General features: G+C 35.9%; 3 protein-coding genes across 3 annotated transcripts in view; all 3 read left to right on the forward strand.

Moving 5' to 3' along the window:
* Window positions 1-16,643, forward strand: part of LOC132119537 (histone deacetylase 11-like) — an 81,873-nt gene that overhangs the window by 20,734 nt on the left and 44,496 nt on the right. The gene's annotated exons all lie outside the window — the stretch shown is intronic.
* LOC132119058 (uncharacterized) lies at window positions 9,228-11,325 on the forward strand. The gene is made up of 3 exons (XM_059528808.1): window positions 9,228-10,950; window positions 11,069-11,149; window positions 11,224-11,325. Exon 1 carries the CDS (start codon window positions 9,231-9,233, stop codon window positions 10,932-10,934), a length of 1,704 nt encoding a protein of 567 aa, XP_059384791.1. The 5' UTR covers window positions 9,228-9,230; the 3' UTR covers window positions 10,935-10,950; window positions 11,069-11,149; window positions 11,224-11,325.
* LOC132119195 (uncharacterized) lies at window positions 11,263-15,600 on the forward strand. The gene is made up of 8 exons (XM_059528991.1): window positions 11,263-11,335; window positions 11,441-11,566; window positions 11,697-11,780; window positions 12,088-12,174; window positions 12,539-12,774; window positions 12,979-13,138; window positions 15,261-15,367; window positions 15,536-15,600. Exons 1-8 carry the CDS (start codon window positions 11,263-11,265, stop codon window positions 15,584-15,586), a joined length of 924 nt encoding a protein of 307 aa, XP_059384974.1. The 3' UTR covers window positions 15,587-15,600.

Genomic DNA, 16,643 nt, shown 5'->3' on the forward strand with positions numbered 1-16,643 from the left:
TGAAGAGGAACCGTCTGTCATTTAAATGGTGGGAAGCATGTTTGTCTTCTGAACACTATGGGTCTGTTTATATAAAATGTGGCTTTCAGGTGTTAGAGTACACTGTAAATGATTATTAATTTATTATTTGACTTATTATTCAGAATTTTTGGTAGAATAACTTTCACGAACTTAAGTAATGCATCTTAGTGCACCTTTTCTATTACGATATACTCTGAAGTCATACCAATCATAGCAAACAATGCACTGGGAATGATTACAAGGGCTTTGTGTGACTATCTGCCCATTTTATGTACTTTTATTTTATTTATTGTATTGACTTAAGCTCTTCCTATAGCACCCGGTCTTGGTCACTTGGAATTGGGAACCGCTGATGCAGCCTATTGTAGTAATGTTGTCTCTGGTATTCTGGTCTGTGAGCATAAATGCATTCAGAGGGCGTGGCTTTGAACAGCGATTGCAGGGAGGGTGGGCTGTTCACTTTCAGTGCTATCAGGCTAATGTTAGCATTTTCCAAGATCTCCTATTGCACCTTTAAGATATGGCTATTGATGTATATTTATATTTAAAAACACATGATATGAACCATGTAATGTTGAACTATTTATAGTCATGTGTATATAAAGAATTTGCACGGAACCCATAATTGTATGTATGTATGTATGTATGTGTATATCATGTTATTATTCATATTATTATTTGGAAAAGTTAAATTATATGTATTTAATAAACAACGGATGAAATATATTTTTTGTTTCATTGTAGCTCTTCCATTCAATTTTCAAAAAACGCACACAGACAACTCTAAACAAAATACACTACCATTCAAAATAGTTCGGTCAGTTATAATTATTATTTATTTTTTTTAAATAAGTCTCATGTCTTCATCAAGCCTGCGTTTGTTTGATTGAAAATGCAATAATATTGTGAATTAGGCTACAATTTAAAATAATTGTTCTCTATTTAAATACATTTAAAAATGTAAAATTCATTTCTTTGATAGCAAAGCTGTATTTTCAGCATCATTACTCTAGTCTTTAGTGTCATATGATCCTTCAGAAATCATTCTATGCTGATTTATGCCCAATAAACATTTTATTTTATTATCATTTATTTTACTACTATTATTAATGTTGAAAACAGTTGTGAGAGAACAGAATTTATTTTGAAAAAGAAATCTCTAATAACATTATAAACGTCCTTAATTGATCAGTTTAATGCATTTAATGCATATAATGCATCTCAGCTCAGTGAATACATTTAGCTTAATTAATGCAAACAGTTGCCTCAAAAGTAACACATCACTGAGTGCAAAGCACTTAACAAAAAACATCCAAAAAAATCACTTGAGTTTCATATTATAGTAGTGGATATTATCAAGAGGTTTTGGGCCTTTGTGTCAAGCACATCAGCAAGAAGATATACTGTAGGTTGTGCGATGAAACAGAATACAATGAATACCAGGGCTTCAGTAAGTAAACAAATGTCCATAACAACTATTGAGCTTTGTTGCCATGTTGTCCAATAAGAGCTTGCAATATATTCATCATAGTACAAAGGGTGGATGTATGACTGAATGAATCTCTGTTTTCATTCTTGTAATTCCACGAATAAAATCATGCACCTGAAATTTAAGTGCTCATGAGTGCTGTTTGCATCCTCACTGCAGCCTACCGCTCGTTAACTGTAAGTGGACACACCTACTCTACAGTACTGAGCTCATTACTGGCCATATTTCATGTTTGTTTGATGTATTGGGGAAAGGTGGACAACCAAAAATGTCCAGTGCTACATGACAGAACATCATGTTCTCATCTCTGCTTCTTTTACAGAATGTTTAAAACAACTGATAAACACTAAAAACACTCATGCAATTTTAAGTAGTTCCTGCACAAGGTTTTATGCATCTTTGTGGTGTAACAATGTCTGCACCCACCTAGCTAAACGAATACTTATTACTTGCTCATTTGGCAGGTGTTTTTAGCCCTTGCTACTGCTAATTTTTTAACATCTGGCAGTGTAGGTGGACTGTGATCTTTTCATAGATAGATAGTAATACACTTAAGATTTATTTTCATCTCCGAAATTTTTAAATGCATTTATGTCTCTGTCTACATGATTGAATTATCATAAAATCTGAAGCCTGGCCATACAGAAACACTCTTTGGTTGTGAGATGTTTTGTATTTAGGTTTGCTGACATCACGTTAGTTGGATAGAGGGCTGTGGTTGACATTAAATAAAGTCACACTGAAAGTAACTATGATGTTTTTTTTGCAAATTTGAAGCCCACTTTAGTTAAGTGACTTTCAGATGAATTTGGAGTTCTATTAAAAAAAAACATCATGGCTCTTCCAAGCTTTATAATGGCAGTGAATGGGTGTTGGTTTTTTCAGTATTCCAGAAGCATTCCAATAAAGCCCAACCATCATAGAAAGTCTCACCCGACTCAAGCTTCCTGAAGCAAATCGAGGTGTTTTTTAAAAAATTTTTTAAGAAAAGTTATTCTAAAACTTTATAAACCATAATCTCAAGCTTCCGCAGTGGCCATCAAGAATGATTTTGAAACTGATATTTCAAGAGAGAACAAGAAAAACTTAGTACACTGTAAAAAAGGATTTGAGACTTTAGCTTCCTCAACTCATTTTCCTAAGTCAGTTCAACTAAAATGTTGGGTACACTTAAGATATTAAGTTCACCAGTGCCCAACTAATCTGTTCAATCACAGTAGTTCATGTAACAAAGATTTCTTAGTTGTATGAGTGGCAATGCATGGAAACCCCGCCCACCGGTCCGAGCCTTCATCGCAGAACAGGTCGCCATGTTTGAAGACTTACGAAAAGCTCCAATTTTTGAGTCAAGAGTTACAGAGGTAAGAGCGAACTTATGCCCATCTTATATTTATGAAAAGTGTTTGATAAATGAGGGTAAAGAGTAATATTACACAGGTTGTCAGTGTAATCCTTCCTACAGTGTTGGACGGAGTGTAAAACATGGACAAAAATGTATTTATAGCGATCACATATATTAAGGCGTAAACTAGATAAATACAGGGTTGTCAGTGTAATCCTCTTGCCACTGTTTTTTTTAATAGATTCCTGTACATGATGTGGACAAAAATAAATTTCTATTGAACATGAATTAGTTCCCTTGTGATCGTGAAATCGTATCCATGATTAATAATTCTTTCACTGGACTTAGGCTATTAATTCATTCCCTTGTTTTATTCAGCTGTGGCCATGATGTAATTTGTTATCGTTGTTTCATTTCTAAATAAATCGAAACAGACAGTTTGTGAACAGTTTGTCCATTTTAAACGTTAACCTTTATTTGTGTCCATTTGAATGTTATATATTTTAGGCCTTAAATTTACAACGGACAATCATCAGTAGCCCCTGCAAGGAAACCCCAGGCGTCAGAACAGGTCGACCCGCGCCACAGCTGACGAAGCCTTCATTCTGAATTAAGACGTCTTAATTGAGGTAAGAGCAAACTTATGTCCAGCTTGTATTGATGAAAGTGTTTGTTAAATTAGGGTTAACGTTAACTAGAGAAATATCGAACAGGTTATCAGTGTATCCTCGCGGCAGTGTTGTACGGAGTGTAAAACATGATTTGTGGACAAAAATACATTTATAATGATCCCGTACTTGTTTCTCATTTTATGACTTCGTTATAATTAACGTTAGTTAAGAATTTCTTCATTTGACTTAATTCGTTCCCTGTTTTATTTAACTGTGGCCACGTTGTATTTCGTTAAAAACAATTGTGGTGACATTGTAGTTTACCTCATTTGAATTAAAACGAATTAAAAATTTAGTACAAAATGGCAACGATTTAACTTACCGAAACAATTTTATTTAACGTTAGAAGATGAATTAATGAGTCAATGATGTTTTCACTGCCATACTGTGCACATTATTGCCACGTGTATTTAACATTACTAAACTTTGGGGTTTTATTTGTTCATTTGATTGGGTTATAGGCCTTAATTTAGTTCTCGCGACCTTGTGCAACGTTCCCTAAAAGTTATCTAAAGGTAACGAAAGTTCCGAACCTTTACAGAACATTAGGGACGTTCTTGGAACGTCCTCTTTTGGTTATGAAAGTGCTGCAGTTCAAGGTTCCTTAAATGACTTTAGGGGGACGTTCTATTTGGGGCATTTTATGGTCACATAGCAAACGTTACAGAGAGGACATTTGAGACGTTAACAGAACGTTCTCGCATGGTCCTCTGTTGGTCATATAATAACGTTCCCAAAGTGACTTTAGGGGAACGTTCCATACTGGTTGTTATATGGTCATGAAACAACGTTACAAAGAGGACATTCGGGACGTGAACAGAACGTTCCCATACGGTTCTCTGTTGGTCATATAATAACGTTCCCGTTATTACTTTAGGGGGACGTTCGATATTGGTTATTATATGGTCACACAAAACCTTACAAAGAGGACATTCGGGATGTTAACAGAACGTTCTCGCATGGTCCTCTGTTGGTCATATAATAACGTTCCCAATGTGGTTATTATATGGTCACACAACAACGTTAAAAATATGACAAATTAATGAACGCAAAGATGTATTAAATCTACATCTAATTAATTAAAATATTAAATAATAATACAATAAGTATTAAACTTATTTGTTAAATAATAACACTAACATGCTAGCCATTTTATTAGGTCCTCTCTGCTAATTTTGTGGGTTAGGATTTGATATGTGTTACTTCAAAATAAAAACTATGGCTTTTACTCTACAGATCTAAAATCCTTGATGTGTCCATAAATCCCTTATTAACAAATAGACATACAAAACAATACAATGTCATAGATCAAGGCAACGTGAAAATAAGCGATGCATAAGTGATGCAGTTCAATTTTTCACCACATTTACATTGGAAAATTGTGGAGTTTTGTGGAGCTCTGACACTGTTTCATAGCACCCGCTTCGAAGTCGTGCGTTAATTTTGAATTTATTAAGCGCACTTTACAACTTACGACACATTTACCATTTATTATTTTCTATATAAATGTCTATATAGCCTACTGTACATTTCTATACAAATATTAAAAATGAATATTTTGGTGAGGCACTGCCACACCCGCGGCTGACTGTATTCAGAAGGGAGAGCTGCAGCCCAATTCAACTGTAAGCCACTGCTGCTGGTGCATCGTCCTTTCTTTATGTGCGGAGTGGGGAGCGCGCGCACTGCAGGGCATGGAAGCGGCCATGCAGTCGCTTGCATTTTTTTCCTGTCAACAGTGTAAACAACTTAAAATACTCAATTTTTGGTCATAAGAATAATACATTATTTAAAGCTTTTATTTGTGTAAACTCACAATATCAAGAAAACTTTAGCAAAATAAACCACCACAAAAAGGACTGTTTTAAATCTGCTATGAATATGAAGTTTGCAGATTGTTGTAGGCTATTGTACTGTATCTTCTATAAAGATGAATATTACATTTCGTTAATTTAAAAAGCACGTTAATGTTGTATAAATAAATAAACTTTTGTTCTGTTAGATGTGTTCTGGCTAGTTTTTGTCAGGCGCGGATATATGGGTGGGCCTGGGTGGGCAGATTGACTGGTGGCCCACCCAATCAGATTAATAAAAACAATTAATTTTTTTAATTTTAATAATAACAAATTAATAAATAATTTAATTTTAATAGTTTCATGAGGACATTTAAGTAAAGTAGCTACGAAAAATAGCTACAAAATAAAAATATTATGTCGGCATATCACGTGTCAGTCCAGTGATGCTATCATGCAACACAGCTGGTTCTCTTGTGAATTTGTTTTCTGCACGGGCCGGCCACACGCTCTCCGTGCGCGCACTGACTTAAAAGTGGCGTAACACCACTGTTACACTGTTACACTGTGAAACACACATACTCCGTGTGCAGTGCGTCACTGATCCAGACTGTAGGCTACCACAAACACATACTCACTATTTGTATTTCAAATCCAGAAGTTATCAGAAACTTTTATTAAAAAAGTAAAAAAAAAAGGGTTGTCAGCATTGCGGTTCTCTTTGTACATATACACTCTTTAATAGACGTTTTAACACAATTTAAACAACGTATTCAGCTCTACTTATATATATTTATATATTAAGTTGCTCAAACAAGTGGTAAAATATTTAACCATGTAGTACTTCGCAAAATCGCAAACATTTCAAATCTTAAAATTGACAAAAACAGCCGACTAACATGCCTTTTCTTTTGCATTTAAGTTTTAATACAATAAATATTGCATGTCACAAAGAAATAGTTTTTTCACCTCCACCATGAATGAGACGAGAGTTGTTCATTATGTCGCCTTGTTGAAGTAAATTTTATTTTTCCTTGCTTTACCCCGGTCCTAAAGTAAAAAAAGATGACTGTGTAAAAGTATAAATAAATTAAATGCATTTATGGTGAGATTACTACATTTTATTTAATTAAACGCATTTATGGTGAGATAATTATATTTTCATGTCAATCTGTGTTCATTTTGACCACGAACCATGCACCGTCAGCCTGTCACTTTAATTCAGCGCGTGCAGCACATCAGAAATAGACTCGGTGCGGAAACGATCTCTGCACTGCACCGCACATGGAACGGATCGCCGGACCGCATCCGCGCGCAGTGTGAAAGCTCTATAATACAGAGCCCGGGAATCAGGTGTATAAGATTAAAAAACCCGAGGCCCCTCTGTATATTCACCAGGCCCACCTATTGATGACGTTCTGTATCCGCCACTGGTTTTTGTATGTTGTATAATTATAATAGGCCTATATGTATCTAGGTAATGAAAAAAAATAAAATAATAATAAATAAATAAATATATAAATATATATATACATACAAAAGGAAAGCAGCTGCTTGAACCTCATTCTGGGAGAAGACTTATTTATTTATTTTTTACCATGAATAAAAAAATCAATCGGATGAGTCAGGTTCTACACATCTGAGAAGAAAAAACAGGTAAGACGTTTATAATCTTATACATTACAATAATGAACGATTTTTCATGAGAAATGTTCGCCTATCTATAAGACGAATAAAACACGACAATTTTACAACCGGGAAATATGACCTATTGGGTTTATTTGCAATTAAACATTTTTAAATAAATTGTAAAAATAATACTAAATTACAATTATTATAATATGAATTATTTATTAGTAAATAATACTAAATTATATGTATATATATTAATTTATACTCATTTAATTTATATATTTGAATTCTAATGTATTATTTATGGATAACAGGCGCTGCTAAGTATAACACACCGTTGCCATGAAAAACAAAGTGTTGCTATGGACGCAGGTATCTAGACGGAAATGGCTATTTTCTTTATTATTTTCTTTATTATTATTTTTCACATTATCCATTACATAATATAACGAAATTATTAGTATTATAACGCAATATATCATTATATAAATATACATATTTTTTTTATAAAATAAAAAACGTTTAACACCTATATAGGTCACAAATTCTAAATCTGGCAGCGGGTATATAAGCTGGGGTCTGTGACCATCGCGCTCACACACAGCGTACTCACACCTCACTCACTCAGTGGACATCCCAACTGGACATCCCAACTGTCAGTTTCTCTGAGGTAATTCTTCTAATTAACCATTCTATTTAAATTAAAAACACAAAACAAAATGACATATAATGTACGTTACATGATATAAATAATAATAATATGGAATTATAAGGACAGTAACGTTAGCTTTTGAGCGAAATTTTCTCATGGTAAAACGGCCGTTTCCACAAGAAATTGAATAAATTGTCATAAAATTGACGGACTTTCTTTTCCAGTAATAAATGTACCACATTTACTCAGACAAACTGTTTTTCCGTCTTTTTCTTTAACTTTATACCACTGGTCCGCACTGTCATCGCCGTTATTTGTCGTTAAATACCGTTATGTTTACGTGACGTCATTTGGTCTAAAGAAGTAGCTTATCCTTTTCAGATAAGCTCATTAATTTTTTAGGGTCTGTCATGTTAACATTAGCTACTTTAAAATAAATTATGAATACAATTAATATCATTATTGTAAATTATACTTTATTTGAAATTTAACGCGCCTTCTCACAGGCTTGGCTGTGAGCGTGCGCGCGTCCCTCAACCTCCGCACAAGCGCGACGGTGCCGCCATCACAGTGGGCGCGAGACCCCATTTCGCGCAAATGTGTGCACGGCATTTTTTGTAACTTTGCACGAAACTCCGCTTCTAGAGGTGCACGACTTTGAGCTTATTCTGGCCAAACAGCCAGCACCCAGTTTGCGCTTGCATTTAAAAAAAGAGCCTAGAAATAAGCAGAAAAAAAGAAGAAATAAGCCTTTTTGGTGAAAATAAAGGTCCATGTTTAACAAAACATAACAAAACCAGAACAAACTATAAATACATAAATACAAAACACACAAACAAAATAAAATAAAAATAAAATAATAATAATAATAATAATTATAGTAATAATTATAGAAATTACACTTTAATGCACAACCGGTTAGGCAATTCACAATTCAGGCATTGTATCTAATATCATCTGTATCCTTTGAAGTAACAAGTGTAAATAAAATTGTCCCACGTCGACGTATATGTGATTTCAATTCACTTTGTCTCTTTTCTGTGCTTTCCAGACCCTGCCCTACAGACAGATTACCATGCCCTACAGACAGATTACCATGATGTCATCTCAGAAGGTAGGCTTGTTTTGCAAAAAAGGTTTTCAAATTTACAGCATATTGCTGACATGCCAGAAAAGGGATCGATTTCACAGCAATGTGATAAGTTCAATGTTATATCAAGATGTTTTTCACCTTATAATGTGGCGTGAAAGATCACTGTATTTGCCTAAAAATTTACGATCTTTAGGTTTTTTACTTAAATAACATGCGTGTACACATTTGCAGAGAAAAAAACACATAGCTGTGTCACACAACTGGATGCCTGCAGAAGCTAGGAAAAGAGAATACAAACGACTATGGCAGAGGGTACAACGGAAAATGAGAAATGTGCACATTAACGCAGCTGGTCCTAGTACTGTGCTAAACAATGAAGCACACAATCCCAGGGACACTATGCCAATCTGGAACCCAGGCCTAAAAAATGCAATGACTGGAGAATCTAATAGTGACAGCGATGAAATGTCGTTTGTCAATACTGACATCAGTGCAGTCACATCACTACAACATACAATGGCAGAAGACACAGAGAATATGGTTCTTGAATATTCCAGTAGTGACATGGATGGAGAGTTTTTTCAGAATACTGCCAACATTGATATGCCCACTGAAAATTTAGAAGAGGAGTTAAAGAGGTGGATCAATGAATATAATATCAAGCACAATGCTGCAGAAAAACTGCTCAAAATTCTCAGGAATCACGGGCATAAACACCTGCCATCTACTACTAAAACATTATTAAAAACGGATCCTGTTGAAAGCCAAATGGTGTCTGGTGTGGAATGCATTAAATTAGGAGTGACTGAACAATTAATCATGTGCTTGAATCGGTATCCCTACAATTATGCAAAAGACATCACTGAGCTTGAGATTTCCCTCAATGTAGATGGACTGCCACTCTTTAAGAGCACTGGTAAATCTTTCTGGCCTGTACTCTGCACAGTACATCTAAAACCAGCAAGCACATTTCCTTTGACCATTGCCCTCACTGAGGCCAAGCCCAAATCACTGGACTTCATTAAAGTCATATCAGATGAACTGAAAATGATTCTAATGAATGGCTTTGCATGGGGAGAAACAACACTCAATGTAAGATTGAGATGCATTACCTGTGATGCACCAGCAAAAGCCATGCTGAAGTGCATCAAACAATTCTCAGGTTACTATGGCTGTGACAAATGCACCCAAAAAGGCAACTGGGAGGGGCGCATCACTTACCAACAAGTGCATGACCTCACTTTGAGGAACGATGTCTCATTTAGAGAGCAACACCAACCAGAACATCATCACGAAAATGCTGTGTCCCCTTTCAGCAATCTCCAAATTGACATGATCAAGTCTTTCCCTGCTGACTACATGCACCAGTGCTGCCTGGGAGTGATGAGAAAAATGCTCCTACTATGGTCACAGGGCAAGTCGGGGCAACGACTATCGCCGGCTCAGCTGAGGGAGGTCAATCAGAGGCTAAGGAACTTGAGAAATGACATACCCCATATTTTTGCCAGGAAGCCACGCAGTCTGGAGGAATTGGAGAGGTGGAAGGCCACTGAATTCAGGCAGTTTATGCTCTACACTGGCAAAGTTGTTCTCCGGGGAATCCTGCCAGAAACCCTATACAGTCATTTCATGGCCTTTAGTGTGGCTTTGTGTATACTAGTGTCTCCACATTTAACACAAACCCACAATGTGTATGCCCATGAACTCCTCACATATTTTGTAGAACAAGGCCGGCACATATATGGGAAAGAATTCCTAGTGTACAATGTGCACTCACTGCTTCACCTCACTGCTGATGCCACCACATATGGATCATTAGACAAATGCAGTGCCTTTGCGTTTGAGAGCTACATGCACCAGCTGAAGAAGATGGTTAGATCAGGAAACCATGTTCTAGTCCAAGCAGCAAAACGGCTCCAAGAACGTTCACAGATTCCTATACAAACAAGTGAAGAGAAACCAATACAATTGAAACATCCTAATAATGTTTACATTGTTAGCCCAACATCCTGCTGTGAAGTTCTGGAGAGGACCAACTCCGGAAAGCTCTTATGTAGAGTATTCTCGCACTTAACGTTGTACCTTTACGAGCCATGTGACTCGATGATCTATGGAGCCTATGTATGTGGTCCATCAAAGATGGAGATCCTGGACAAGGCAAACTTGCAAGGAAGGGCAATGATCCTTGAGGATGGGCATGGCCGCAAAGTTGTCTTTTCTCTCCTTCATGACCTTGATTAATGAAATATGGAAATATGTACATAGTTAGTATTATTTTTTTTTCTGTCATTGCTTTAATGTCTTAACTTAGATTTCATATACTGAATATTGACCGTCTTTTCTAAGGAGTGTCTGTTCTTCTGTTTGTAATGTAGGTTGGATTTTACATAGTTATTTTTGAACAAGAAAATGCAATTGCTGTGGCGCCTGCATTATGGGTAGAGGAGGTGAATGGGGTAAGGGTACATGCGCACACACACACACACACACACGTAATACCGGAAATAACATATTCCCTGAAATGTTTTAGGTTCTGATTTGCTACTGGCCCCGTAGAAACGCTGCTGCCATGGCAAAGGCCTCCCAAAGGCCAGATAAGGAGCTCTGGAAGCGGCACAAAATAAGAATACTCTCCGAGACCGGTGAGAAAACTGAATAAATATATAGTCATATGAAAGTACACTGCCTTTACACAGTAAAATGATTACAAAAACTAAAAAGACAACTCAAATTTACTCTGTCCTTAGACAACTATAAGACAGCCAGAGAACGAGCCAAAAAAGCTGTAGAAAGTTCAAACGTGGACACAGAAGAAGAGGTGCTAAAAGAGCGGAAAAAAAAAGTACCATCAAAATACTGGACCGAGAGTGAAGGTAAACATATGCGATTGCTTTTTGTCATGCATTAGTCCACTGTTTATGTATAAAAATCATGCCATGATTACAGAGAAAACTACTCTATAAAACTAAACTATATATAAACTGTTTCATCCTGAATGAATAGGAGAATGTGAGATTCCTACCAAAAAAAGGAGAAAAATGTCAACATCCTCTCAGAAGCCATCAAGCCTCCCAAAGCCTCCAAGTTGTAAGTAACAGATTTAACTTTTGGTGTAATTTCTTGTGTTGTGTTGATTTGATGGTGGTGCGTCAGCGTCAATTAGTGAACAGGCAAAATAAGTGCATTGCCAGCTGACGGGAAGAAGCTATTTTGTGTGAAATACAGTACAAACAAATTTCTAATGGAAATCCTATTTTAAAAATGTTTTGAATTTGGTTGGAGTGTCTTATATTGTGTGAGTTGCAGGTTGGTATTTTTTGTCATGGCATTTTGTGTAAAAGTACTCAACTCCCCTGAACTTCGTTTATCGCATGCTTTCAATGTCTGTTTTTAGACAAACCACCTACTGACATCACAGCTCACTCACCTGAGGAAGATGAGCCATCCCTTCCAAATCTTTCAGCTAATAATACTTTTCATGGTATGCATTTTTAATGTTGATATTCTATTCATTTGTTAAGATAAATGGTTTTTTTTTTAATCTTCAATAAATTAAGATTATGGCTGCATTTTCTAATCTCAATCTCTGTTACCTTAAATTATACATTCATCTCTGTAAAGCTGCTTTTAAACAATCTGCATCGTTAAAAGTGCTATATAAATGAAGATGACTTGACTTACTATCCAAATTAGACCAGCTATTGCATCTGGCAATACAGTCATGCCAATGTCTATATTTTATTTCTTGAAGTACCACACATATGCCTGAATACTAAGCAAATAACTAAATGTCAAGATGAACCCCCCCTTCCATCATCATCATCTCACCCATCTAAATTTTTCAGATTTCCAGCATCTCATCGAACAATCTGAGCAGCGGATGCTCCTCGCAATTGAGAGAATGTCAACAGATATTTCCAATTCTATTGAGCATCTGATCCAGGCTATTCAACAGAATCGTCCTGGTCCGGCAACCATCACAACACCACCACAGGAGACCATTGAGAGGCCCTGCAAAACATTGCAGGAGCTGCAAGCTTTCCTATTAAAACTTGAGGGCCCAGAAGGGAAAAAAAGGATGGTATGTTGATATAGCACAGGGGTCAGTAACCTTTTTGTCACAAAAGTGACATTTTTAAGTTCAAAATGTAGATCTGTGTGCATGTAGGCTAAATTATCAGAATTAAATACACCTCTCGCATTTGCTTGTGTGTCAGCAGTTACCCTGCTCCATGTGGCATTGCAATACTAACATTTGCTTTATTTATCTTTATATGTTGCATAGATACAGTTTTTGAGCCTGATGGGAGGTAGCAACATTGGAGACGCTGTGAGGAGAATCCTTCGGAAAATAGCCACCAATGAGGCCTGGTCAAATTACAGCCTGAAAGGCCGAAAAGGAAAACTGACCTTCATTGGGACAGCCCTCCACCATATTGTTTTAAGTATGCTTTTCAAAACTTCTCTCTTCTTTTCACTTCATCATGCAACTTTTTAAAGAGCAAATGATAAACAGAAAAATGTCTGTACTTACCCTGTACCTTCGAATAATTTGTTTTCTCGTTTTTGACTTCTAAACGGAAAAAAAACAAGTAAAAAAAAAAAAAAATCATTTTATTCAGCAAGGATGCATTAAATTGGCCAGAAAAGAGAGTTAAGATTTACATTTCAAATAAATGCTGCTTTTTTTTCTTTCATTCATCAAATAACCCTGAAAAACACAAAAATGTGAAGAAGCACAACTGTTTTCATCACTAATAATCATAAATGTTTCATATGGTTTTAGTTTTACTTATTCACTTATTCATATTGCTCATAAAGTGTACTTTTGGATGTCAAAACTTTATTAAAATAAACTAAACAAATAAATGTAAATGTAAATATGAGAATTTAAAAAATAAGAAAATAACAGATGCATTGTGATATAGGTGACAAAATATTGTGAGAAAATATGAATATGAAGTTATTTAATGAGCTTCCTCACTTAACCAGTTATCTGTGCTTCCTCAGCAATGAAGTTCCACATTTCCGAACACGAAAATGCATGCAGCAAATAAGCCGTTCACAATATTTTCTTCAGTTAACTCCAAATTTCTCCCACATATTGGACTTGATTTTTGATGACGTATTGTCGACAACTTTACAAACTCCTCCACTAGCTATTCTTTTCTTAAACTCCTCAGAATCCATCTCGACGACTGCAAGCAGATCGCGCGCGCGGTTATGATGAATTTTTAAAAGTGGAAGTATAGTTAACGTTATAGATTCCTGGGACGGTGTGGCGCGTGGACACAAATAAACTGATATGGATTTTAAATTGTTTTATTAAAAATTATTTTATCAACTTGAAATACAGGCATATTTTTGTAGATGTGTTCCTAAAAATATGCATTACGTTTGCATGTGATTGTCTTAAACCCATGTTTCCCCCGTGTCCGACCCGACCTGCACCCGTATCCAAAACAGGTGGATATTTTTCATCCGTTTGAGCAAAAACCTACAGGTACCCGAACCCGTGCAGGACTCTAGCTGTAAACTACACCATATAGGCCTATGCTTATATTTAATTTCACGAAAACACAAAAACATTTGCAATATTACAAATACAAATTATTGTAGACTATCACAAGACCCATTTATGAATTAGTTAATTAGTTTTTCCGATTACAAAATCAAGTCGTTATTTTAGTAGCATGGAAAAAACAATAGGATTATAAATTAATATCTCACTTACACATACAGTTTTCCACGAGTGAATTCAGTGAAATCCAGATTGTGTCTGTCTCTGTCTGAGGTGAGCGGCACTGGCGTGAACGCGGCAAAAACTCCCGCAAACCAGCAGTTTTCTTTCTTAACTCTTATCTAAACTCATATGATTGGTTATTGCATCATGAGCTCATCAGATTCATGTCTGATTGTTTATAATGCTCAACGCTTAAATAAAAATTCATATTTTGCATGTCATAACTGCCTACTGTAATATGGCGCAACACTTTTAATTTATTTTCACATTTTATGTCAATAGTGATAATCGTCATATATTTATTTAGATTATTTTAACCCCCTTGTAGAATATGCATTTGTATCCATTTTGGAGGGAGCAGGGCAATTGCGTCATCAGCAATATTATTTCCACATCGCGCCGTTCCCCGGTGCTGTCCGAGGCGATGGTGCTGAAACGGTTGATCAGTTCTTATTATAGAATCAATTATTCTCTCGTGCAGGGCTGCTTCACTGCGTTATGTGAAAAAGCGGTGTTCTTTATGAAAGTACTACAGAAATAGTTGAAATCGCATCTATTAGGACTAATGGGATATTATAACAAATATAAAATAAAAATATAAAATAATCCAAACTATAAAAATACCTATAATAGCCTAGTCTACATATTTAAAAATGTATAACAATAACGTCATAATAATGGTCCATTTTAAGTGTTTAAGTGTCTCTTTTTTCAATTTTTGTTCGGTGGAGCTGTGACTATTGTTCTTGTAAAAACTTTTCAGCATAGTTTTGAGCCCTGAGACTTTTCACATTTATTTTGTTACATTTTTTTTTCTCTTCTAGGTGCTTGTGCCAAACAATTTCCGAAACACACAGAAAAGGAAATTGATACATGTATAGGGGAAACCCTCAAACATGCACCTCACCGTGCCAAGTTGGTCGCAACACCTGTAAGTTGTTTTATTCAATGAGAGCTCTCTCTCTCTCTCTCTATTCTCTAGAATAACATAACTGTTTTGATTTATTTACTTAGTACCGGTACTTATAAACAAAGTGGAGTTAAAAGTAATTAAAAAGTCGTTGAAGTGATTGGTAAATATAATGTTTAATTTTTTCAGGCAGCGGAAGAAGAACTTCGGGCACCTCCTGAGGATGGAGACAGTGACTGATACACATATACACACACACACACACACACACACACACACACACAGTATATATTTAATATAAATTATTGGTTTTGTTATTTGTTGTTCACCATTTACGCAACATAAAATGAATATAAATATGTGTTCTTGTTGTTATTACTGTTTCCTAATATTTGTGTGTGTGTATAATATATATATATAATTTATGTAATATATAATTTATTTATAATCTGTTTTTGTTCACACAAAATAAATGACTGATTTTATCTTTGAATGTGTTAAACGTGCATGCTTATTCCTGTTTAAAGTTCTGAAAGAACAAGTGTTTTTTGCAGTAAAATTCTAGTTTGGTTCCCTACAGGTCCTTGAGACCAGTGGGGACGTTCTGAAAACGTTCACATAACGTCCTGAATGTTCTGTGAAGGTCCTCAAAATAACGTCCCCCGACCCTTTAAAGAACTCCACATCATGACCGTCTACGAACGTTCCCGGAACGTTACTAGGCGACGTCCTTGACACGAGTGGGGACGTTCTGAGAACGTTCTGGGAACATCACATTTGCAAATATAACATGGTCCCCTAAACGTTCCGATAACGTCCTGAATGTTCTGTGAAGGTCCGCAAAATAACGTCCCCCGACCCTTTAAAGAACTCCACATCATGACCGTCTCCGAACGTTCCCGGAACGTTACTAGGCGACGTCCTTGACACCAGTGGGGACGTTCTGAGAACGTCCTGGGAACGTAGCATTTCTAGCTGGGACAGAGGTAAGAGCGAACTTATGCCCATCTTATATTTATGAAAAGTGTTTGATAAATGAGGGTAAAGAGTAATATTACACAGGTTGTCAGTGTAATCCTTCCTACAGTGTTGGACGGAGTGTAAAACATGGACAAAAATGTATTTATAGCGATCACATATATTAAGGCGTAAACTAGATAAATACAGGGTTGTCAGTGTAATCCTCTTGCCACTGTTTTTTTTAATAGATTCCTGTACATGATGTGGACAAAAATAAATTTCTATTGAACATGAATTAGTTCCCTTGTGATCGTGAAATCGTATCCATGATTAATAA

Source organism: Carassius carassius, chromosome 38, assembly GCF_963082965.1.
Source record: "Carassius carassius chromosome 38, fCarCar2.1, whole genome shotgun sequence".
Lineage (NCBI taxonomy): Eukaryota > Metazoa > Chordata > Actinopteri > Cypriniformes > Cyprinidae > Carassius > Carassius carassius.